This window comes from Poecilia reticulata, linkage group LG15 (assembly GCF_000633615.1).
Source record: "Poecilia reticulata strain Guanapo linkage group LG15, Guppy_female_1.0+MT, whole genome shotgun sequence".
Taxonomy (NCBI): Eukaryota; Metazoa; Chordata; class Actinopteri; order Cyprinodontiformes; family Poeciliidae; genus Poecilia; species Poecilia reticulata.
In genome coordinates, this window is record NC_024345.1 from 12,633,061 (window position 1) to 12,658,890 (window position 25,830).

The 25,830-nt window shown below is 40.3% G+C and overlaps 1 protein-coding gene across 3 annotated transcripts in view; it reads right to left on the minus strand.

Annotated features, from left to right (window-relative positions):
* Positions 1–25,830, minus strand: part of LOC103476756 (C-terminal-binding protein 2-like) — a 74,268-nt gene that overhangs the window by 24,110 nt on the left and 24,328 nt on the right. Inside the window, exon 2 of one of the 3 annotated variants that reach the window (XM_008429308.2) lies at positions 22,725–22,870. In XM_008429308.2, the coding sequence (XP_008427530.1) occupies positions 22,725–22,782 (58 nt within the window). In that variant the 5' untranslated portion in view covers positions 22,783–22,870. Of the gene's footprint in view, positions 1–9,841; positions 12,582–22,724; positions 22,871–25,830 lie in introns of those variants that run through there. The other 2 variants (XM_008429305.2, XM_008429307.2) reach the window with 2 other exon arrangements.

A 25,830-nucleotide genomic window follows, 5' to 3' on the forward strand; every position in this document is an offset into this window, starting at 1 on the left:
AAGAGGAGAAAAAGGGAGAAAAAAAAAGAAAACAATCTGCTACCACAGCTATGTGAAAGAAAAGAAAAAAGGGAGAGAGGTGTAGCAATCCTGGCACATGTTTCTCCTCCATTCTCTCTGACCTTCCCTTTTTACATTACATACTTTCCTTTTTTTTTCCCCTCTCTCCTCCCTTCCTCCCTCCCTCTTTTTTTCCCTGCCTCTGTTTTATTATTTGTGATCTGGGCTTTAAGACTGCCCTCTCTCCCCCTTCGTCCGCCTCACACCCTCAAACTCTCCTCCAATATCTGACACTGCATTTCCTTTTTTTTTTTTTCCTTTTCTTTTCTTTTTTTTTTATTCCACTCCACTTTATCCTTCTTAAAACAGGCAGAACTGGTTTTGCTGCACCTTTTAAGTAGGTTTTGCTTTCATTAAGTTCGAAATAAAGCACACAAATACAAGCTGAGACGGATTGAGAATTGCTTGTGTCCTCACTAAAACTAGGAAAATAGGAAAATAGAACACCTCGCCCCAGTTTGAAAGTTCCTACTGTGGCTCCCCGTGGCTCAGAGAATACGCTTTAAAATGCTGTTAGTTCAGAAATCGCTGAACAGTTTAGCACCGAAATATACTGCTCAAAAAAATAAAGGGAACACTTCAGTGTTCACTTAAATGTTAAAGTGTTCCCTTTATTTTTTTGAGCAGTGTACATTAGAGATCTGTCGTTGTCTTGTGTCAACCTTCCAGAGCACACGGGTCTTCTGGTTCTGGTTCTGGTCTGCTCTATGTCAACAGAACCAGAACCAAACATGGAGAAGCAGCATTCAGTTTCTATGCACCAAAAAAATCTGGATCAATCTTCCAGAAAACTGCAAAACGACTGAAACACTGAGTTTCCCTTTAATCAGGTGTAAAACCCCATTTGCTTAGAGTTTGATTAATTATAATGATGGCATTTGACAGAATCTAATGCTTATTTCTTGTGTCATAACTGGTTTCTGTATTATGTTTTTATGGTGCAAAGCACTTTAAAGCTGTTGCCGAAATGTGCTGCACAAACGCACTTTATTTGACTACAGTTAGAAAAAAAGAAAGCCTTTCACTTTCTGAACTACAGTAAATTGTCCAGAAATGTTTGATGGCAACAGACAATTAATCGGTTTAAAACTAAATGTTAACATTGCCATTTGGAAACGCCATAGCTTTTAAATGTTTCATGTCGAAAACAACTATTTTCTGCCGCACCGTTGCACAGGTTCACTGTCCTAACAATGAGCTTTTGATGAAATAAATCAGATATCCGTCCACCCCTCCTGAAGCAGCGTCTCCGCTTTTCTTCACATAAAACAAACACAGTGGCCTGCTTGGCAATATTAGGATAAAAAAAAAGAATGAAAAAATGAAAACATGGAGCGCAGTGACAATATCCTAAATGTGCAGTTTTCAACCCGTGAGCAGACTGGCTCTTATACTCTCTGTGCTTATTGTGCAAAACCTGAGCACCATAAACACTACTTATAAAGTTAAAGAGTGGCAATCCTTTGCGTTTTGCTTTAATACGTGCTTCAAAAATATAGTTTCAGTGTGACAGTAATAGTATGTTTTCTTTTAAATGGCAACATTTTTACCTGCGCTTTTAGGTTTTAAATAAAATCTTAGATTATTGTTAAGTGTGATCTTGTTTTAATTTATTTCATAAAAACACTTATTGTATTAAAGTTTTTTTTTTCTGTTTTCTGAAGTAATTTTAGTAGTAGTGCCAATTTGGAAACGCCATAATGTTGTGCCGCACATAACCTACATATAATTCTACTGAATAATGCTGTCAGTTCTTATATGTAACAACAGAAGAAGTCGGTTTCAACGTGTCTAAAAGCAACAATTATACGAAAATCTCTCCAAGATTCCAGGATTAAAAACCAAGAAGAGATTAGTGTATTTACTGCTACACCAGACTGACAGGGCAGCCCAACACTAAGCCACTTTTCAATAAAAGGATTTTCACGAGACCACTTCAGATCAAGATTTTTTTTAATGAAGAATGTTTTCTTGAGAGTCCTAAATTTCACAAAATAATAATAAAAAAAATAGTAGTAATAGTAAAAGCCTGAATTTCCAACTTTTCTAAATACTAAAAAAAAAAAAAAAGAAAATCTGTCTACATTCATGTTTTATAAATTTGTTATATTTGTGTGTGTGAACAAACAAAGTGTGTGTTTTCTTGCTTTTGGTAAAACAAAAACTTTTTGTTCATATTTCACTTGTATAGTGCTAATAAAAATATTTAAACATGCAATTTCCTGTTAATCGGCCAAATTTAATTCTTTTTCATTGTATAATTGCCCAGAATGAAATAACTTAACTACTTTATTAATTTATTTTTAGACCATTAGGTGAAATAGATTAAGCAGAATACACACAGATGTTCTGCTCATTTCAGTTTTACTTCATTGTTTATTGAACAGTTTTATTCTGTTATTATGCAAATTGTCAAACTGCACAAACGTCAGATATGACTACAAAAACATTTTGCACCATTTTGAAGGGGACTAATTAAACATTTTTTAGGCTTTAGATGATACTGTACATCAAAAAGCGTAACCTCGGGTAGAGTGGAGAGCATTTCAGCTGCTTTATTGAGGAGCTTCAGCTACAGCATGAAACCAGAGACAACTATCTGTAGTAAAGAAAAAAAACCCGATCCCATTCATAAAAGTAAGACGAGCCTCCTGTGTACTCTGACTGTCCAATCAGCTTCCTCTGAATGTGGCTGAACTTTCACCACAAACATTTATCTTCTCACATTTCTGAAACAACCTGAGCAAACACAATGTGTTGGAGAGTAAATAAGCGCACTACACGGTTGGAAAAATGAAACTAAAACTTTACTTACTGATAACGTAACTGCCATAATTTGCACTTTCCTGAACGATGCATGTTTTGGCTCAACGTCTAACAGCAGAGACCTAAGCTACATCGAAAGCAACACAAATCATCCGGCTTGACCACCAAACAGTGAGAAACACAATCCCATGCACGGCGCCCCTCTCACCTTGAACATGCCTGACATGCCTGCTGAGAAATATATATATATATATTATTTTCTTTGGGCGCAAATGAGATTCATCTACACCTCTAAATAAATCTTCCTTTCGCTTTTGTTGGAAAAAAAAAACGGGGGGTCGAGGGGTCGTGTAGAAGTGTCAAGTCTCGCAGCGCTTAGATGAACAGATACGCACAGACATGATCGCTCAGCTCTGCCTCCCCTTCACTTAGGCTCAACAGCCATGAAGGTTTTATTTTTCACAAAGTGACTAGTTCAGGGGGACTCCACCGCTCACGGAGGGTGGGAGGGTGAGGATGAAGCGAAAGGGTGGAGGTGGGCCGAGGGAGAGCAAACAAATGTGTACAGTAGTTACTGCCATGAGTCAGTTTGTCTTACCAGATTTAATTTGCTGTCATATTACTTATATTTCATGCAAGATTAACGCATTTGCAAGTTTGTAGATAATAACCGATTGCCACGTTTTTATACACTTGCAAGAATTTAAAGCACTTTGAAGCACAGTGGTCTTGTTTTCCCAAGCCTTGTTGATCTTCACCAACCTGTTGCTGTTAGCTCGTGTGAAATTAGGCTCCTCCTTGCTCAAAAAATAGAAACAAAAAATCTGTCTGATTCTTAAATATCGCTGCAATATTTCAAAAACGGTGTGAAAGCTGAAGGGTTGGATCTAACCATTTATCTTCACTGTGTTGTTTTAGATGTTAACTACAGGCTCTACACAAGAAGAAAATATTAGCTTGATTTAAATGTGTTACTCCATAAGGAGTGGAGCAGCAGAAAGGTACAATAAACATTTGAAGATTTTATCTTCAATGTGTCAAAACAAAATTCACAATAAATAAATGTTGCAGATAGAATTGTCATTACTGTAATGTTCAGTTTTACTATCTATTTTTTATGTATTAGGATTTATATGAAAATAGTTTTTTTTTTTTTTTTAAACTTCTGAGATACTCGGGTAGCTTTAATTAACCGCATCACAACATGAGAAAGTACTCAGAAATCCACAATTGCACATATACAATATATTAAGCTTCTCATATTTGCAATTACATTATTGCACAAGCTACTTCTACTTGTAGAAAGTACTAAATAGTTTCTGGCTAACCTGGAATAATCAAATCCCAAACTTGGTCCATTGTTTAATCTACAGCATCGTGTTCACTGCTGCATGGATTCCTTGGTTTTAGTTCATCTTACTTTCTACAAATCACTCATCCTATGTTTTTTTTCTCCTGTTGACAAGCTTTTTAGGCCACAACCACAATTGGGAATGAATGTGCTGATCTGACATATTTTTTTTTCTGGAAACATGTTTCTCGCATTATCTTGTTGAACTTTTTTTTTTTTTTTCCTCCGAAAATGAGAAAAGAAGCAGATCACATTAAACAGGGAGGAGCAGACCCTAAATATCTTCTGTAAAGTCATTCTCAAAAGCCATCATTCACGCAACAAGGTCTAAATCTGCTAAGAGGATGCACGGGGTAAGATTACTGACAGTTTAAAATGTATGCGTAAGGAGTCTAAATTCATAAATGTTAGTCAATAAACAAGCATACATTTAAGATTTGTATTAGTTCTGTGGTTTCCAACTCATACATATTTGCAACATCAGAGATTGAATCTGTGAGAGACAAGTTTACAAGCTACCAGAACAAATTACAAAGACATTAATACTATGGGATGACAAACTTTAACAGAGAGCTTTAACAGAAAGCTGAGTGTTAGTGGGTTAGCTGTTGTTTGACCCCAGCTAACACGCTAACACTCAAGAAAAAAAAAAAAAAAAAATAAATAATCTTAATTCAAAAGGTTTCTGAGAAGAACTGATATATTATTGGGGCTTCTGCACAATAAAAGAGCGTGGAAGAGTGCAAAAGAGTGTAATAGACAAGCAACTTTATGCACTCATAGTTGTAGAGATCTATGAAAGTTAATATCAAAATTACTCCACATTTTGTTGTACACACCGAATGTTTCTGAAAATGTCCTATTTCTACAACTATGTTAGAGTAAAAGGTCTAACCAATAAATCTAAAGCAGCTAAAGGCTAAACTCGAACAGACACATCAGTTTGGTCTCTCCGCTCGTGGTGGAGCTGCTGCCTATACTTGTACCATTAACACAGGCGCTTGATACACGAGTAAGAAATCTGAATGCAGCTTGTCTGACCTTCCCATTTCTCACCATCACTGAACAGTGCTGACATTATAGCACAAAACAAATCCAGATGTGACAGGAAATGACAGCGCTTAGCCAGCTTTTCTTCACTGTAACATGCAGTTAAAGCGCCTGAAACAAAGCAGCTGTCATCAGGTTGAGCCCCGAGCGAAACTAAGTCTTTACAGTGAGCCTGGCCATGCACTGCACGATACTCAGCTCCAGCTCAGACGGTACGACTACATCGCAGGGTTCAATAATTCACAGCTCCCGACTCGTGTTCTTACAATATAGGGTCTGATGTTTGGACGCAACCTGACTTTGCACATTGCACATGTGCTTGCGGCATGTCTTGGCATTGAATCTACAACTGAAAAGAAGAAGAAGAAGAAGTGAGGAGGCACTCAGACAGAATTAGAGAATGCTCAACGAAAATAAATATGCTTCCTTGGCAATATTTGGGACGCCTGCATTTAGGACTGCAGGCTCTACGTGCTTGAAGTGAGCCTGCAATGCAACAAAGGATGGATTTATTTCAAGGCATCGCTATCGGTGGCATTGCTTCAGTCTTGGAGTTAAGACACACGACCAAACAAATACCACATGTCCAACCTCGTCCCGTGCCACTCCATGAAACGCGTACAGGAGCAGCAACAGGAAACAGGAAATAAACATCAGTTCTTAATATCAGATGTCAATGTCGATATCATGCAGCACATTCTGACAAATACAGATTGTCGTTTGAGATGTGTAAGCTGCTAAATCCTGACAACTGATAGCTGCACAGAAGTACAACAGCAAATATGGTTTTTGTTCCTGAAGAAAAAAATGTATATATTAGAAATAAAAACAATAAATTTTGAAGAAATTTGGTGGAGAGGGTTGAGATTTTTTGATTTCATAATCTCAACCCAGCATACAGTATATGGTTGTTATCTATACACCAAGTCCTACTTCCCTTAGTGCGTAGATAATAAGTATGTTATAATACACTTGAAAAAGAGAGAGACAAAACTTGGAGGAAGAACAACTCATTTATCTTGCCCATTTGCAAGGTTACTAAAAAAACAAAAACAAAAATCATCTCCTCCAAAGTACAGAGTGACCACCAACATAACAATAACAACCTTTTACTGTCAGTCCAGATTAAGGTCAGTGTTTGACCCTCACTGCACATGTAAGATTGGAGAGATAACCTCATTGAATGACAGCTGACATCTCTCTGCCCCCCACAACCATGCAGCCAGCAATCGTCATCTTCCAGTTGCATGACTCTTTCCCTCTCTCTCGTTTCTTTTATCCCTCATTCTCTGCGCTCGGCTTTACACGGGACCCTGCAAATGCATAATCTGCAATATCCAGAACTAATATGTCCCAATCCCCAGCCACCATCGCACGAAGCCAACGGGAAGAAGACGGCTAGTGTGTCACGCAGAGCAGAACTGACCCGAGCTGCCCTCGGGCCGTCCAACAAACGGGAGCAGGGCCCCTCTGCAGGGGAGGATGTTAATAAGGTGGAGCCGTAAAGTAGAACAGGACACAAGAGCCTCGTTGCTGATGCTAGATGTCACGCATAAAAAATTAAAAAGAGAGGTATTTGCAAAAACATGATTTTTTTTAAGCTTTATATCATGTTATAATGTCATTCCCTCATAACAAAAACCTACTTGCAGTGTTTTCTTTTTGATGCAGTCATGTATGTTTGAGGAACCCTTGAATCTCCCGTGGCAGCCATTCAAGGGTACCTAAACACTTGCTCTCGCAAAGCGCAAAGCTATTCACCCAAATCTGCTCCTTGAAGTCTCCAAATTCCCATCACACAGAGCACTCCTAACCCACGACTCAAATATAACTAAACACTGCCCCTTTAAGAAAAGAGGACAGGAAGTAAAAAGAAAGTTCTTTTTTTTAACTTTATTTTTTATAAGAGAGACTGCAAAAACATGGCACCAAAACCTCAAACAAAACCAGATGTTGTTGGACAAGATCCTCCAACAAAGGCTGAACTTCTTCAATGAGCCTTAAAGCATCCTTCTTTCTAATTAAATCTTAATCTCGCTCATCAAAGGACCACTGGTTACCTCCTGGCGTTTTGCTTCTAGTACTGAGAAACAAAACATTGCAGTGTCTCTTTTTTCCAATGTAGCATTGTCCAGTCCCACAGGGTTATATTGCGGGATATTTTATGCTAGAGTGGGGGAAGGGAAGTCCTGTTTGGAGTAGATAGTCCTACTTCGGGGTAATTCACTGAGCGTCATACTGTATATTTGGGTGAGGTGTGTGCTGGCCATCTGTGTTACACATAAGACTATTAATTCAAATAGCGGTAGACCCAAATAGCTCTGCTCCTGGTAAACTCTTTGTCGCTGATATAGATATCGCTCAAAATAGGTGGCTTTTTCTGCGAGAAGCTGTTAGTCTAAAAACAACGTAGCAAGTAATACATTTTAAATTAACATAGTAAAAACATGATTTTGTGATATTAATCTTTTTAAGTGGAAAAACTGGGAGAAAAACAATCATAATAAGCTCTAAATTAAAAGTACTTTTTTGGCACAAACGATTTAACCAGAAGGGACTCGGTTCAGAATGACCGAGTTGCTTAGCAGCGCACAAATTAGGAATACGCTTTCAGTGCAGCTTCACAGACGTCTCCATTAAGAGATGAAATTACTAAAGTAACAAATGTCGGCCACATGCAAATAAGGTCTCCTCTTCGAACTGCATGTGTGTGTGTTAACAATGTGATGCTCGACGAACACTTGAAGCAATCTGCTTCCAACACATGAGACCATGAGGGCCAAGAACAGCAGCCTGTTTTGACAGCCAAGCAAAGGGGATCCTTTTATACCTCAGCCTCCTAGGCTGAAAGATCTCATGAGTGACAACCCAGCTTAGTCTAATAATTGGTTCCTTGATCTGCTTTCTTTTTTCCCACATTTCAAGTCTGTCTAAAAGTTAAAGTTGGTCAGAGCTGAATCGAGGTGTCTATGTATCAGTGCAGCAGTTGAAATTGAGGATTTGAAGGATTAACGTCCCCTCTCCCTGTTCTCATTGCCACCTGCACAGAGAAAATGGCACAATAACACAATCAGAAAGGTAATTGAATTTTATCTGTCTGATGATGGGGTTGGTCTCGCTTTCTCGCTCTGGTTTTAATGGGAAGATCAGTCTTTACTGTGCAAAATGTCTGAGAAATATTCTTTTAATTGCCTCCTTTGCCGATTTCTATGTTTATTTAAACTTGTTGACATGCTTTAAATGTTTCAGATCATCAAAAAAGTGTCAAATAAAGATAACGTGAACAAGTGCAAAATCAATTTTCAAATAATTTTTCAATTTGTTACAGCTGCAGTAAGTTACTTCAATAACTTTTTTTTTCATATTTGTTAAAAAGGTCACTATGTCAGGGCAGTATGAGAAAGATGATATGTGAAAAAAATTGGGTTTTCCACTGATAAAAAAAAAAAGAATGCTTTTTTTTTTTATTAGTCGATGAAAATTTAACAAACATTTTGTCTGTGGGAATATTGCTTTGTCCAAGTAGCTATAAACTTTCATTTTTTCCCACCTTGAAGCATTCTTATTATCACATAAAAAGAAAAAATGGCGGTGTAAAAAGCCATTCCTAAACGCTGCAGCCACACTGTTTCAACAAATACATTTCGTCTGTTCCCAAACGGTTTAACACATCTGCACATCATATCTGCCTTTCCCAGTCAGAGGAATCTTAATGCAAGCTGTTCACACATGAATGCAGCGACTGACAGACTGCAACATGAACTGAGGACAGTTGTTAACATCTAAGACGTACCAGAAAGGATGCCGACAGCTGTTTCCCCCCAAATCCTTCATGCTGTGCCCTATCAACACCACTTTGTGCGTTTACTTAATAGACCTGTTTCTCATTCTGATAAAACGCCAGCTTTAGATCACTCACATGACTGTGTAAAGTATCTTGCAGACACAAAAATCCGTCTCTCAAACAGATAAGAAGGCGAGAAAGACAGATTTTATTTTAGTATCAATATGTGTGCAGGAAACAAAAGTAGGACAGGGAAGGGATTGCCAGGGTGATTATTCCAAATCCATGTTAATTCAAAAACCCGTTTTGACAAGAGATAGGTGACAACATTAAGTATTTCGCTCCACAAGCTTAGATAAAAGCTAAAAAAGACACAACCTTTCTCTGTGATTGATAGAGTAAGCACCAACACAGGACAGCAAGCAAATGGTGAAACTGCTGAGTAAGATTAAAAGCATTTTGAAAAAAAAATCATCAAATAACAAATAGTCCTGATTTGAGAGCAAAACACAAAAAATGTCTTTTCACTTACAGTATAAATGATTTGTCAAGTCAACTGGTGAAAATAAATTTGAACATGTAATTGGAAGCTAACACTTAAGTTGGTATTTTAAGCATTTTGTGACTGTATTGCATAGCACTTAAATACAATAGCAGCCCCATGAACTGGTGTTATATACTGATCGTTATACAAAATAGAATCTAGGCAAAATTCATTGTCTGTCTATTAAATCTGTAAATCAACTAAATAAAAGTCATATGAAGTAAAGTTATATCTACAAAAACCCCAAGCAAACAAAAGATTTCTATAAAAAAAAGGATATATTTACTTATGTCTGGAGAAGCCATGGTGGACACAATGACAGGAGGACCTGTGCGTCGACTTAACTTCTGGTTAGCAGTCAGTGCACTTTGACCTTGAACTGGAGCTCCCACGGGGACCATGGCATTGTCTGTTGTAGGACCCCCACCCTTACGAATCAACTGAGGGCTTGGATGAGGGCTGTGCATGGGGGATAATGGCAGCAAATTCCTGTCCCTTTTCATCAGCTCCATAGGGACTGTATAATTGGTAGAGTATGCCTTTGGTACTTGTTGGGGGGGTTGCTGTAATGCTGGCAATGATACAGGCATGTGCTGTGGCATACCTTGCATAGAATGAATGGATCCTTGTAGTACAGGCATTGACCCAGTCATCTGCTGTGGTATAATTTGCATACCTTGCATAGGCACCCCGGGCATCGTTACCCCTGCGGAGTAAGCAGACATTGGTCTTGACTGGACAGGCATAAGGGCTCCAGTGTATGGTCCAGGTGAACGAGGTGGTTGACCTGGGTAGCCCCCTGTGACTTCCATGAGGTTTTGAGAGGGAGCACTGCTTGGCCTCCGACTTACTACTTCTCCTATCCTTGGAGAAATGGTTTGCATGACCCCAGGAGTTGGTGGGGGCATTAGTTGAGGATCTACAGCCAAAGCCTGAGAAAGGTGCGGTGGATGGTGGTGATGATGTTGCTGATAGATGTCTGAGCGATGGCTAAAGCTATTAGAGCGACCTCGCATGGGTGTTTGAGGACGGGATGGGGCTGGTGTAGCTTCAATGGGCCGCTTGTAGTTATGAACCAACCGAGACAGTACGCGAGCCTGGCCAAGATTGGGGGCCACAGTGCGGACATCATTTTCCTCCATAACAGCTAACAAGCTACTAGAGTCAAAGCCTTGCTGTATGAGTGAAGAAATGGTGCTCTCCGAGAGGCCTTCATTACGCAGAAAAGAAAGGAATTCTGGATCCACCGTCTTCTTGGGGTCCACAGGCAAAGGTGTCTGTGGAACAGATGATACAGGAGGCATAGAAGGTGGAGCAGGAAGTGGGGAAGCTGGAGGAGGAGGAAGAGCTGGAGTAGGGGCACTCTGAACAGATGGAGGTGCAGCAGCAACAACTGCCACAGTTTGCATTTGAGCAGTTGGAGCTGGAAGTGGAGAGGACAGAGCAAGGTTAGGATCAGGCACAGGCATGGCCGGTGGAGGTGGAAGCGGCTGTTGCAGATGCTGCTGCTGCAACTGTTCTTGTTGAAGCTGCTGCTGTAAAGGCTGCTGCTGAATTGGCTGCTGCTGTAGCTGCTGTTGTTGAAGTTGCTGTTGTTGCAACTGCTGCTGTTGAAGTTGCTGTTGTTGCAACTGCTGCTGTTGAAGTTGCTGTTGTTGCAACTGCTGCTGCTGAAGTTGCTGCTGTTGTAATTGCTGCTGTTGAAGTTGCTGCTGTTGTAATTGTTGCTGTTGCAACTGCTGCTGTTGTAACTGTTGCTGATGCAAGTGCTGCTGTTGTTGGATGGTGTAAGGTGATGCAGTCTCTTGCCTCATCATACCTTGAGTTGCTGGATCTACAACGAGACAGGTGGCAACTTGCTGCTGTGAATCCAGAGGCCGTCCATCAACATCTGTATAGACGGACGGCCCGGTGAGAGGGGGTGGTTCACTGGCATATCGAGGAGATGGATGGTCCATACCATAGTGACCGGGAGGTAGGTCTCTGGAAGGTAAGCGCTGTTGGCCGTCTTGCATAATCTTGGCAACGGTTATACCCCCAGGTTCCCTGTAAGTCCGACTTAACTCATGGGCTGTTGGAGGTGGTTGTGGAGGCAGAGGTGATGAAGGAGCTTGAGGCCCACTTCTCCCTGACTGAGTTTGATCCCACACAGTACGAGCCCCAGGAGCTATTCCAAAATGGGAGCCTGACCTGCTGAGTTGATGAGGGTGAGGTGGCGGAGGCTGGTGCTCTGGCCTGTAAATGCCTTCAGGTGGCCGAGGAGTCATGGCTGGGTCATGAGAGTAGTAATCTTGATGCGAAAAGGAGCCTCGGTGAGCCATTGGTACCCGTTCGTAGTGGTTTATGTCTGGCACAGAGCTCTTCCTGAGTCCGCGTGGGTCGTGCCGCTCTGTGTAGACCTGTCCGTAGGAAGAGTCTTGGTAAGAATATGAAGCACGTTTCAAATCCAGGTCAGGGGGACGCACCCCCAGTGGAGCTTCGTACCAGCCTCCTCCCTCCCCGTATGACAGGGAGCTCCGTCGACCTGCTACTCTTGCTTGCTGGTCGTACACACTGTCGCACTGCCTCTCCCACTGACCCTCATTCCCCCCCAACGTGTCCCAACTGTGGGAGCGTCCAAGACCCAATTGTTTGTTCGTAACAAGCATTGGCAAAAAAAGGAAATAGCTTTTCTTTAAAAAAAATCTGATATAAAAAAAAACCCACAATAAAAATTTCTTTGGAGTATTTAAAAGTTCAATTCTCCAGCATCAAAGAAAGAACCGAAGGGAAGCACAAAGCAAGCACAAAAAAACACCTAACAAAGTGCACAGTTTCACCTGATACCAGCTTGTTATAAGTCCCAGCTATCGGATGACTCCCCCTTTAGCTTGCAGTCCTTGAATAATTAATCCCTGGTCATGCTGCCTTGTTGTGCAAGAGGAAAAAGGACACCACACACAAAATCATCCATATCACACAAAACCACACAAACACTGTGGAGGCAGCTGAGTTATTCCATGGAAGACCCGATCACAGGACGAAGCTCAAGATAGCCACTACACATTTGTTAGTAGGTCAAAAAAAAAAAGAAGAAGAAAAAAAAGAGGATAGGCTGGGTTATGGGTTGGGATGGGCTGGGGCTTGTACTAATCCAGAACGGTTTATCTCCCCCTTCAGTGGGACATTTTACTCGCTCTGCCGATTGCTATGGAGGATTACATCCAAATAAAGCCCGTTTAATTCCACATCCTTCTGTGACGTCACGTGAACCAGTTAGGAAACCTGGTGATGACAATGAAGCCAATCCTACGTGAAACCCAGTCCCACAACGTCCCCCAGGCCTCCCCGTTCCTCCAGACACCCACCTGAAGTTGCTGATGATCCGTGGCAGTCAACAGGTTTCAGACGCATCAGAGTAACAGGACACCGAAGGAGGGCCAGGCAAGGTGCGCGGCTTCATTGAAAACAAATGAAATACAGTCGGCTCAGCTAAGTCCCATGTGCTGTCAGCAAACATCAAATCCAGTCTGATTGGACTCTAATCCCTCGGGCCCCATGCTTGCAGCAGAGCCACCACACAACTGCTGCCCAATGCACTCTGAAATGTCCTTGATGATCTCTGCCGCTGCTTTGCTCTCCTTGATTTGGGATTACTCAGACCTGCTGTCTATAAAGCAACTGCAGGGCATTGAACATTGCAATAATCTGACCGGGAATATTGTAAACTCGTACTTGTCCTCCGCTGCCGTCTTCTCCGTGGAGTGGAGTGGAGTGGAGTGGACAGAAAAAAACAAATCCAGAACTTGCGGTTTTCAACTCTTGATATAAATATTTATAATTTAACTCCATGCATTCGTGTGTGTGCATAAAGCTTATCGAGTGGGGGATGGGGCTTTATGTCGCAGCATTTAATCCAAAGTACCTTTTGCGCTTCGAAATGCTTCGGTTGCTGACAAGGTCAAGAAACAGAAAACTATCTTCATATAGAGTCCACAGAATGGTTTTCCTTCCCATTTTTGATGATCCATTAATGTTCTTATTTATTGCTTTTTATTTTGAAACCAAGAATATTCTACCTTACTTCCTGACTGAAAGCTGATAACCTTCTGGCCTCTTGTGTATTAGTGTGTGAAGACAAATGTCAGCGAAAGAAGTGTCCATTTTCAATCCAAATTTAGTCACATGTTGCTATAGGAGATGACTTGCATTTTAAACTGAAAATATAATCATCACATTTCCTTGGAGAAAAAAATAAAAAAATAAAAATCTTAAAAACCCTGCCGTAGCCCTGTGAAACCTAAAAGTAGATTAGTTGCTGGCACAAATATCTTGTTTAATCAATGTTGCATAATAAGTGTAGGAAGAAATCAGAGAATAAGCTGTCTATTCTATTGTGTTGGGTTTGTTTCTTGTGGGATCACAGAGAAAAAATGCATACGATTTTTTTTTTTCCCTTTTCTCCCCAGTATGACGGAGGAACTATTAGCCTGCTTGATGTGAGATAAGATGTGAATACATGAAGACAATAAGAGAGGGATCAAAGAGATCAAAGTAAAACTCGCAAGAGGAGTAAAGGCTAACAAAAGGTTTCAACTTGCATTTTATTCTGCTAAGCAGGTAGTTTCACGTACATTCATTAGTTCTCTACCTCTCCATTACTCAGCCCCTTTCCTTCATACCACATAAAAGTGGTTTATCATTTTAGGTATACAGTGCTTTGAAAATGTATGTTTACATTTATCGTGCTTCAATGCATGTCACTGGGATTTCAGTGTAATAAACCAATGCAGATTTTCTCCATGTTATGAAGTTGGAGGAAAACATACCATTTATACATTTTCATTTGCTCCAACTCCAAAAATGCAGCTGCCAAAGTATTTAGAGTTACGTCTCTAACACATTTGTTACACAGATGCTAAAATTCTTTCCCATTCTTCTATGCAAAAAATATCCTAAATCAATTATTTTGATGCAAACTATTCCAATGTACGGCCGTATGCTTGTAGGGTTGTTGTCCTGCTCAAAGGTAAACCTCTGATCCAGTCTCAAATTTTAGCTCCATCTTCAACTTTGACCATCAGAACTGTTGTTATTGCAGTGAAGCCTCCCCACCATAAAACATAGTGGTGGCAGCATCATGCTCATGCTGTATTTTTAGGAGCATGTATAGTGTTGTTTTCTTCACCGCACAGCGATGGGTGTACAGACCGAAACGTTCTAATTCAATTCATCTCACTAGAAAACTATCTTTCAGTTGTTTGCTCTGTCCCTTTACATCATAGGTCTCCAAACACTGGGACACAAATCAGTACCAACCGATGGTTATTTAGTACCAGGCCACACAGAAAGAGTAAAGTTTCTTAAAAATAATTCTTACAGAATAACAATCTCTTGATACAGAGAAGAAGGAGCAGGGCTCCCACTAAATCAGAGGCATGGTGTGTTGTATTTTGCATGCATGTAAAGAGAGGTGCTTATAAATGCACGACACTTTTCAGAGTTTAAGTTTGTATAAAAATTACAAATTACAGTCAATCCACTGGTTATTTTTGCTTGAAATGTGAGAAGGTTCTGTGAGAAGGTTCAAGGGCTATGAATGCTTTTCACAGCACTGTACGTGTGAGCATGTAAATGTGTGCATTTTTTTTGTATAAAGTTCACATTCTTTACACATTTTTGACTCCAAGGTGTTATACTAAACAAGCCAATTTAAAAATTTACTTTCAGCCTGACAGCCTTTCGACCCAGCTCTGCTCGTCTTTTGGAACGCAAAATACTGCAGCGGCTGCAGCACTTCATTTACATCGCTTTTCATTCGCATGTGTAATCCCCCAACTAAAGCCTTGGCCTTGGCCTGCTGCCCATACATGAATAAAAATCACACGCTAACTCAAAGCGAACGCCGGCCCTCAACAGAAATAAAAACAACTGCCTCCTATAGAGTGACGTGTCATGTAGCAAAGACATGGTTTGAATGGTAATTGCACTAACGTATGCGTGAGCGTGTGGCAGGGACTTCTGACTCAAAATGAAATTACAATACCAATACCGCTGCAGGAAATGATACAGTTAGATAAATTGCAACGCGCGTTTAACAGACGGTATGTGCATAGCTGCTCTGTTTGTGAACGCAATAAGAATATTGCCTCTCTATAGAAACTCAATGGTCTATAAATGTGAGTAAGCTGTTATTTTACTAAATAGTAAACGTGTACGTTGGGTTAAACTGAAACAATATAATTTCTTTTATTTTTTTCTGGAACTGTTCCTCTGCATCGGCCATAATCCCTTCTCTCTCTCTTCTGATCCAAGTAAGCCACAGGTTGTTATAATACTTCAGAACTGAGACTTTTCAAAGAGCTAAACTCCAACTTCAATCGCCAAGGTTCATGTACACGCCAGCTCAGACAGCAGACACGTAGAACAGTCACACTTTTCAAGTATATTATTACCAGACTTGTTTCAAACACAACCGCTTAGCCGTTTGCAATGGAAACAAGATATTTACATACACAGCTCAGGCTCAAAATGACACAAAGTGGTTGTGATTATTTGAGATAATAATGGAGGCATACTTTTGGGTTTGCTTAAGGAAATCCTTCAAACATACTGCTTCCTTGTGTGGGATCATAGACAATCTAAATAAATCAAACAACATATCAAGAAGAGAATTTTCAACTCAAAATATGCCACCGGGTTAGTTACAGTAATACAGCGTTTAAAGATAACACAGTCAGTAATTTAGTGTTACCATCACAAAACACTGATCTCACTCATTTCTGTCAGAGGGGATGACTTCAGAAAATGTGTGAGAAGCTTTAAGGTCAAAAAAGTTCACTCTTCTTCAATGTCAGCTAGCAAGAAATAAAGATTGTACCTTTTAGTGTAGTGCAAGTAATTTTGCATCTGGTCTGCTTTTCGATTGTTTCCCCTAGCTAATTAGTTCCCTCGCTGCTTACCTTTAAAGCCTGTAAGGAAAGCTGTGGGTTTTGAGGGGAGGTTAGAACAGGCCAATAGGTGTGGAGTACGGTTTCATGGTGGGAGAGGGAAGAAGCGGATCCAGACGCCACTCCAATGACTTCATACCAGAGCTGGATGCCAGAACATGAGAGATGGAGTAATATGGGTAGTATTTTATTACCTTTTATTTCTTAAAAAAAAAATAAAATACTACCCATATTACTTGTCTTCATTGTATTTCAGTGCAACTGACCACTTTGTGAGAAACTGCTCATTTTAAACAAAAACTTAAATGACAAAGATGAGGATGATGCACAATCAAGCATTACCTACATCGCCTCAATCCAGGCAACACTTGAACTCCTCATGACAAATTCCACTACCCCACCTTGTGGTGTTTGCATCCAATCACAAACCAACAGCCGAGAGGCTGGGAGGGAGGGAGGGAGGGAGGGAAGAAGGGAGGAAGGGCGGCGTTTTTTTTTTCCCGATCCTGCGACCTACTTCACGTCACAGCACCTCTCACATCCCATCAGTGCCTGGATCAGCCGGTTAGCTCTGGCTAAATGGCAGCGACTTTGCGACGCCGCCTGAGCCAAAATGCATGCTGGGTACACAGATGGAGCGGACAGAAGGAGGAGCAGACAGATATAGAGTTGGAGGGATGAGGGGAGAGTATGAGAGCTGAAGCTGGGAGCAGATGTTTGTCACATTTACCTTATTGTTGCTACACTCTTGTTGGCACTTCATCAATCCCACATTGGAAGCAGCAGTTCCACTGTACGTGCTTTAGAACGGGGCTTATTAAAACAAACAACTCTTCTTCATTAGCTTTGTTAGAGAATTTACAGGCACTTTGGTAATTAATGAATAGCTTGCAGACTCATCAGTGAGGTCGGGTCCCCTTTTGTCACACGCTCTCGCAAAGTTTCAATTGTTCTTTTTTTTCCTCAAATTATTATGTTTTCACTCCTGTACAATAATTAAAGGGCTTACCATTATTTTTTTATATTTTAACTTAGTGCGGATGGTTTTTTTTATTTTTCAGCCAAAGAAAAGCTTCCAGGAAAACCCTAGACCTTTATCCAGGACAATACACAAGACTGTTGTTGAATGCAGAACAGAAGCTTAATAAACAAGAAACTCTTCTCCTGTCGGTCAACTTTTAACATTTCTGATCCTCTGTAATCACTCTGCAAGAACTTTAGCTGAATAATTCAAGTGAACAAATGCCAACAAAGTCCATTTTGGGTAGGTGAACCTTATTTACAGAAGTCAGGCTTCCTATAGATACCCAACAAGGCTGAGCACTAGGATGGAATTAAGTTATAGTTTAAGTGTGTACACACGTATGCAACACAGTAACCACAGCTTTTTATTTTTAGCAAATCTGACATCAACAATTCATATTTACATGTTGAAAAATGTATGAAATGATTAATCTTTGCTGGTCTTTTTTTTCCTCAAACACTGTATATTCATCATTTTAATAAAAAATCTAAATATATGTTTAATTAAAGTGACCACAAATTCAGTTCTTGTTATGCACAGCAAATATCACATTCACTGAAAGCAAACAACGGGTTGCTGTTTGTAAATTAACCAGGTCACAAGACATGCTGTGTCCAACTTGTCCATTTTGCTTGTTCCAACAATTTCCAAGTGGAAAGCCCCAATTTGATTCATACTTACACGATAACAAGACATATGTCAACCCCCAACACGCCAATATCCCGTTTCAGTTCCACAGATTTAAATCTATCTTTAGTCCTGACTCTACGGTCATTTTCAGGGTTCTTGCCAATAACTAAAAGTGAATCTCTGCAGACGCACTTTTCAAATTTGCACCAGTGAGGTCTACATTCCGGCACCGTGACCACACTTGATGGGGATAAACAACCACGCCGCATAGGGCATGTCGAATGTGATTGGACCCACGGACACGTTCCTGCTGGCCACTCATCACAGAGATGCAATCAATGCAGCGCCGCCGGGAACCCGCTATTGGATTGACACAGTTCTCCTCAGAAGATAAATGGAAATTAGGGGAAGCTGCTCTCGCCGTCTCGTCGACTTCAAGCCATGACCGCGGTGCAATCACAATCAGTCCGTAACGTTCTTGTTTTTGTCAATATACATGGTATGAACTTTGATTTGTATTTCATGCCTCGGTCCCAACAGTCTGTTTATAGATAATAGTGGGTGGCTTTGACATTACGGTGCAGAACACCCCATGCCTCTGGTTTTAAAATAACCCCTTTTTATATGGCTGAGTGGATTTAATGCTACTGTGAAAAAGGCATGATTCACCACCCTCTGATCTTTAAACTTCGTTGATGTGAATCACCCTCTTCTACAGATTTTTTAAGAGCCACTGTGGTGACTAACTGCATCATGAAAAAAAAGAGAGAGAGAAAGAAAATCTCCCATCCTCTTTAGAAGAGTGACTTCACTGATATGAGAGATGGACTCTGCAAGAGATGTCAGAGGCAGCAGGGGGAAACACTGTCATGTGATTTAACATATTGCTTAGGCAGCACACGATCCTTCTTCTTGCATTTAACAAAAAAAAAAAAAAAAAAAGGAGAGAGGGGGATTTGTTTCCAGGCAGGGAAAGGGGGCTGGTGGTTTTTGGAGAGTTTTAAGATGCCACATGTGGCTCTCATTCTGAGGATGGAAACAGCAGCATCACCGCTTCATTTAGGAATCTATAAAATAGCAGTAGTGGGATTTTTCTCAGAAATGAACAAAGTGGAGTGAAGTTATTTGATACTTTGAGGCTCAATTGCATGAGGCATTCACACACATTCATCTTTCTGAGAAAATTCACTTAAGTTGCAAGCAGCTCATTGCAAAATCATACATTGTGAAATAGCCAATAAAACATCACTATGGTAACTGACAGCGTGTCATACGTTTGACATAAAGGCGCAAAAGCTGCTGTGGGCTATCTATTAAAGCCGCCTTTGTAATTCCTCTTGATTTCCACAAAACAAAACATCGGTTTTGACAAAATGGACAGCATGGAAAGTGAGAGCACAAAAAAGGGAAGATCTGAATATGAGTATGAGTTAACATCAGGTGCAACAATGAAGAAGTTATGATGTTCTAATATAATCAAAACAAATAAGAAAAAAAATTATCTGGCAGGCCTCTTTCTGCCTTCTTTCCACCTGTTACTGCAGAACGGCGCAGAGAAAACACCATTCGCTCCTGCTCTTCTTCATTCAAATCCCGCATTTTAAATCACTTTAAAAAAAAAAATGCTGGCAGAAAATCCCAATATTAACTCACACCTTGAGTTGAGGTATTAACACCTGTTTAAAAAGGTTTATGACTACATGTCATTTGAGGCACTTTAAGGTTTTCTTTTGCTTTCCATCACATCCACAGAACAAGGTGGTACAATAAATCGAACGATGTTTTGGACAAATGGTTCCTTGCGTTGCGTCAGCCTTCACGTCTGAAGCTTACTCTGTTACAGGTTGGTCTATCAGCACACACACACACACACACACCAGATCAGCCATGTTTCTGTTAACTTTGTGGATCAAAGACTCACTGCAGGAAGCTCTGCTTCCCCCGTTTCCTCCATGGATTCTCCCGCTGCTTCCATCACATCGGTTTTTCCTCTGTAAGAAACTATCTGATGGTAGCTTCTCTCTGCTCAGCCTCTGCTCTACTGTAAAAGGATGTGAAGGTAATAAAGGCTCATTTGTTAGATTTTTCACTGATTTGATCAACCCCTCTTTACACCTGTATGGTTACAGTGAGGTTGGGTGCAGTTACAGTAGGTTTAGGTTGGAAGGCTACAGCGCTACACACACTCCCTCAGCAGGTGGATGTACCAAGAGGTTGCTGGAGACATCCCAGTGTGGGTGAAAGTACTTTTCTGGCGGGCGTCATTCAGAACTTTGTTCATGTGTGATATGGATTGTAATTGGACAAGAGGAGGGAGCGAGAGAAGAGAAGAAGAAAGGAGAGATGTTGAGATGAGTCCACAGCTCAGTGAGGTGTTAATTTAGCAGTTGCTTGTTTTGCTTTTGGCTATAATAATTCCTGCACTATTTTTAGGAGCTTACAAATTTACAGATGAAAGGTTCCAAGGTTTTATTTTGAAGAAAAAGAGCCTGATAATCCTAATGGCCTGGCAGATTACCACAAAAATAGGGGATGGCATCTTTTTAATCTCGGCAAACCCAGCATTTGGTCACAATGCACTTGACTTGGACTTGTTCATTTCAAATTGCCATTTGCATTGCACTAATATGACATTTTCCAGAATTGAAGGCAGTAAATATTTCAGTGCTTGTTGATATTTTTTAGGAGCCCACGACTCTTAGGACCAGAACAGGTGGGCTGCTTATAACCCTCCAGGATTTAAAATGGTATTTGAGACTAGACCAGTATGCCAAACGCATCAAAGTTAGGTTTAGCACTAATGGCACAAACTTGCTGGAAATTGCCTGTAAGTGGTGAGAACATATGTGGCCCCACAACAGAGCAGCCTGATACTTCTGAGTGCTAGTAATTTTCCCAATTCACTGTTTTCGCCTCCAGTCTTTTAAGTTTTACTGTTTTCACACTGACATTTTTTCAGGCACCAAAAAAGCCTGCTAAGGGACCTTTTATAAACATCATGAATGCTTTTGCACCTACATTTATCTATTACTTACCTTTTCTGGAGGCCAATAATCAAAAATAATTTCATATAATCCACTCTTAGCCTAAAGAGATGTGGGTTTGTGACTCAAATAAATAAACACAAGGCAAGACGCTTAGTATTAATTTGGTTTGATCAGTTACAGCAATCTCATCATTTTCTTCATCAGTGGAATTAGGATGCCATAAAAAGTGTTCAGCTTATATAGACTGATACAAAATAGCAAAGAACATGGTATTGTAAAAGGGTATTATAATTGGTACATTTAAGGAGTTGAAATTAGAGCAGGATTGGAAAAAATGCAAATTGACTCAGGGATGTTTCAAATTATATGCACATTAAAATCGTGTCCATTCAATCAGGGGGTTTGTGTTGGTGCCTAAGGGAATCATGAATATTTTTACACTGTTGGAGGAAGTTGGAGTACCCAGAGAGAGGAAAACACGCAACACCCTGCAGAAATGCCCCGCTTTGGATTTGAGTTAAGAACCAACAACAGTGTGAACAACTGTGTTATCATGCAAACATTGCATTTGCTGCAGTTTTTAAATATTTAAATCAATGCTGTTGTTCTGGCCCGGATACAGGATATTTTATTACAACCCAACCACAGTAGGCAATTTATAGGCTAGTCATAAATGAAGATAATTCGGAAACTTTAGACTGACGCAAAATTTACACAGCTGATTTAAACGTCACACAAAGCAGAAGGCATTTTATTGATCTCATCCCCTCATAAAATTAGATCAAACTTGTTAACACCTGAACACCTCAAACACAAAGAGGGCCATATTACCTGATCCTAACATGCTGTTTGATATTGTTCAGTCAGCAATCAAAAGCAATCACGCTTTTGACAAGCAAGGCAGGAGCTGGTTGTAAATTGACTGTAGTTCAATTTATATTCAAGTTTTGGAAACAACATAAAATAATAAATGTGAAATCTCATATGGGATGAAGAATAATTTTGCGTGGCACGGAACAGCAACAAAGATCCACGATACACGACCAGCGGCTTCTGTTAACATGTTGGCGGGGGAAAAAAAATGAAAATGTCTTTCTTGGTGTTCCAATCTGTACAAAACGCATAAATATGTAAATGCACTGATGCACACAAATCAATCCCACAACCGTTCACAATCCAACTGCTGAAAGGAATGCTTCACTTCATTACAAACCCCTTTCTTCATCTCTACAGCAATCTGGTTACATCAAATTCAAGTCTCATTTGACTTTCAACCAGGCGTCCTTTACCTCCCACGCACACGCACGCACACACACACACACATACTCCACTGCTCTGCTAGACATCCATCCTATTATGTCTGAAGCCTTAGTCAGTCTCAGGGCTTCCTCTGAGATGTTCGGCGCACCGACACTTTAATTCAAGCGATCGCTCTGACTTCTCACCGAGTTTGTAGCTGCGGGATGAAAAGCTCGTCGCAGACTTTTAATGACGAAGAAAAATAAGTGAATAAGTTCAAACCCATGTGCGATCAAAGTGATCAATTTGCACATTCGGATCTGAACACGTCTAACACAGGCAGAGAGGAGAGCGACTCACCTTCACAGATCCTGTCCAGCCGCTGCCGTTTGACTTTGTGTTTGTCGACCAGCGCCATCCTGTCCAAGCAGTGAGTGCTCTCTCCTCTCTGGATTTCAGGTTTACAGCTTCAGTCCACAAGAAGTTATCTTGTTGGTGTTTTATATCTGAAATACAAGGAAGCAGGGAAACAAAAAATTTTAAATTGTTTGGATTTGTGATTTTTTTTTTTCTCATGAGGTAGCACATGTGCCGCAATACATTACAGGAACGGTATCATTTGATGTTTTGTAGTGCAGTTAATATAGAACTCATTTACATACGTTGCGCCCTTGGGATGGCACAATTAAAATAAACTGTGACTTAAAGCGACATATAACAGGGGGGAGAGCCATAATTCTGAATTATGCAAAGTAGAACATCACTTACATTATATGAAAAATGCATGATGCACAAATTAAAGATGTGGGAATGTGCTCGCAGTGCGAAAGCCAATTAAATCCACAGCAGAGTTAGCTAAATTGTTACACTAACTAAAAATGAGTCAAAGTGAGGAAGCCTTGAAAGTAACTGAAATCATTTAAGAGGTTCCTGAATTTCCTGAACTGTGCCACAAAGAAACTCACCACTAGAGGGAGTCTCATGTGTAGGAGGCCCATTTATTTAGATCCGATTAAGAAATTGCCAACAGAAAATAGCACAATCAGAAAAAAAAAAACAATCACATGAGAAATCTCATAAATCATCATGGAAAATGACACTCCATAAAACTACAACCTAAATGGTTCCTACTCAAGCCTGGGAGAAACTGAGGATTTTCTTCCCCCCCCCCCAGTTTTAGTGGGGAGAGATGAGGCAGACAAACACAGACAGAAGTTGGCACAAGAATGCACACACACGCACACACACACACGCACACACACACACACACGCACACACACACACACGCACACACACACACACACACACACAAACACGCACACAGAAAGACAAAAATTGGCAAGCAGAAATGTGGGCTGACACACACGCATACACAAGAAGGGCAACTAGTCACACAGAGGAATGTGGGTCAGTTAGTCAGCAGACAGGAGGAGGTTGTATCAGCAGAATAAAGACATAAAAGGGGGGCTGATGGGAGGGAGAGGAAAGTACTAGAAAAGCATCATCTAAGAGGACGAGTTCATTCTGACCTCCTCCTACATTACAACTGCGGCTCTGTCTGTGCTTTTTTAAATTTTTTTTGTAATTTTCTGACCTCCGTTTCATTCTATGTTTGTCCTAAATGCACTTCCACACATTGGAATATGGTTTTAACATGTATTGATATGTGCAATCTGAATGCATCCGATCACCGCTGATATGCTTCACTGGTATGGGTGGCAGGTCAAACGCTGAGAGTGATGAATTTATGGCTTATTTTTAATATTGACAGTACTGTTTTGTGCAAAGCAGCTAATGTATAGTTAAAAAAAGAAAAAGAAACAACCATAATCGTGAAGTTTGCTCATTTCTTTCTACTAACCAAGCACATTTTAGATTGAAGCCATGTCACAGATTTCCTCCTCCACAGAGTATGCTTTCTCCCAAAGAGCCAAAGACCCACATGTGGGAGTCAGAGGAGAAGTAATTGAGCAAAAGAAAAAGCAGGAAACAGTCACTCAGAGGCAGGGGAGTCTCTAGACCAAAGAGGACATGGTTTAGGGCCTCTAAGGTCCACGTGCAATATGAACGTCAACTTTGCAACTCAAATAAAGTCAGATCTCTATATTTACTTGAAAGTCTCTTGGAGAAAAAACAAAAGAACTTCAGTGATGAAAGCTGCCCCAATAATACACCAAAACAGCTTCCCAGAACATACAAACACACTGAGTGTACAACAGGTAGATAAAATACAACACTGTGTAATCCGTTCTTTAAAGGATCACTACTTTACCCTCCCTGCTTAACAACCCTTGAAGTTTTGCTCTTATTTAGTCCAGCAATGTGCTTAAATGTGCTTAAGTTAAAGGCTAAGTTTCCTTAAAATTTAAATGAGAGATTGTGCTACTGCATTAAATTATTAATTGAATTTAAGGCTTTTTTTTTTTTTTTTTACATATCTTTGCCAATGACAGCAAACGGCAGTGCAAGAGTTGATATAAAAATAAAAAAAACTTCAGTCCGCCTTTTGTTCCCTCAGTTAACTTGTTAGCATCATCAATGCTAATGTGCTACAGTGTTAAAATCACGTCTTTATAATTGGGGTCTGCCATAGCAATGCATAGGCAAGCACTGTCCTATACCTCAAAGTAACTGCCTCTTCCTAGTGCCGTTAATGTGGCTCGTACCACTGCGTGCCCCCTTCACAATAAAAACGTGCGGCTCGATCCCATGAGGGGAGCTATTGCTTTTGTTGGCATTTCGAGTAACTGTGGTGACATAATTAATACAAAACAAGCCAAATTCAACTCAAAACAAAAGTCTGACACAAAACAGTGCCACTCAAAATAGACGTAGACTTTTGTCTGCCCCTCAGAGCTGCTCTTTAGAACTACAGACATGGTGGAACACTCCGTTACTAGACCTTTTCCTTTTGTGTTTTATTTAGTGTTGTCATAGCAACTGAACCATTGGGCCCTGGGAGGAAAAAGAGCGACGGCGGTTCTAGTTAGCTAAGGTTAACTAGAACAGTTAACCGCTGTTCTAACGGTAACCGCTGTACAGCTTAGTAGTACAGGAGCTGAATTGTGATCTGTTTATATGTACAGATTGCTTAATACACCGTCGGTTATCAGCTTTGAAATAAAATGGTTCTGAAAGTTGTTGGAAAGTATTATTGACATGTTTAGATTGTTTTTTCTTTACATGAGTCGAATCTGTTTAGCTATATTGTGTCTTTCTGTGAAAATGTTGGTGTACAGAAACCCCCCCCCAAATATATTGTATATTTTTTATGCAGTAGCAGATGGGGGGATATTCTGAGACTTAAGTGTGTGACATAAGCTGTACCTTTGTATTAAARGATCTAAAACTGTTTATTACAGGAATAAGTATATTGTCTAGAATGACAAAGAAAATAACATGGACATAATGATTATTTTGAAGAAAGATCAGATATGGTGCTGTTTGGAAATGTTAACTATTTAAC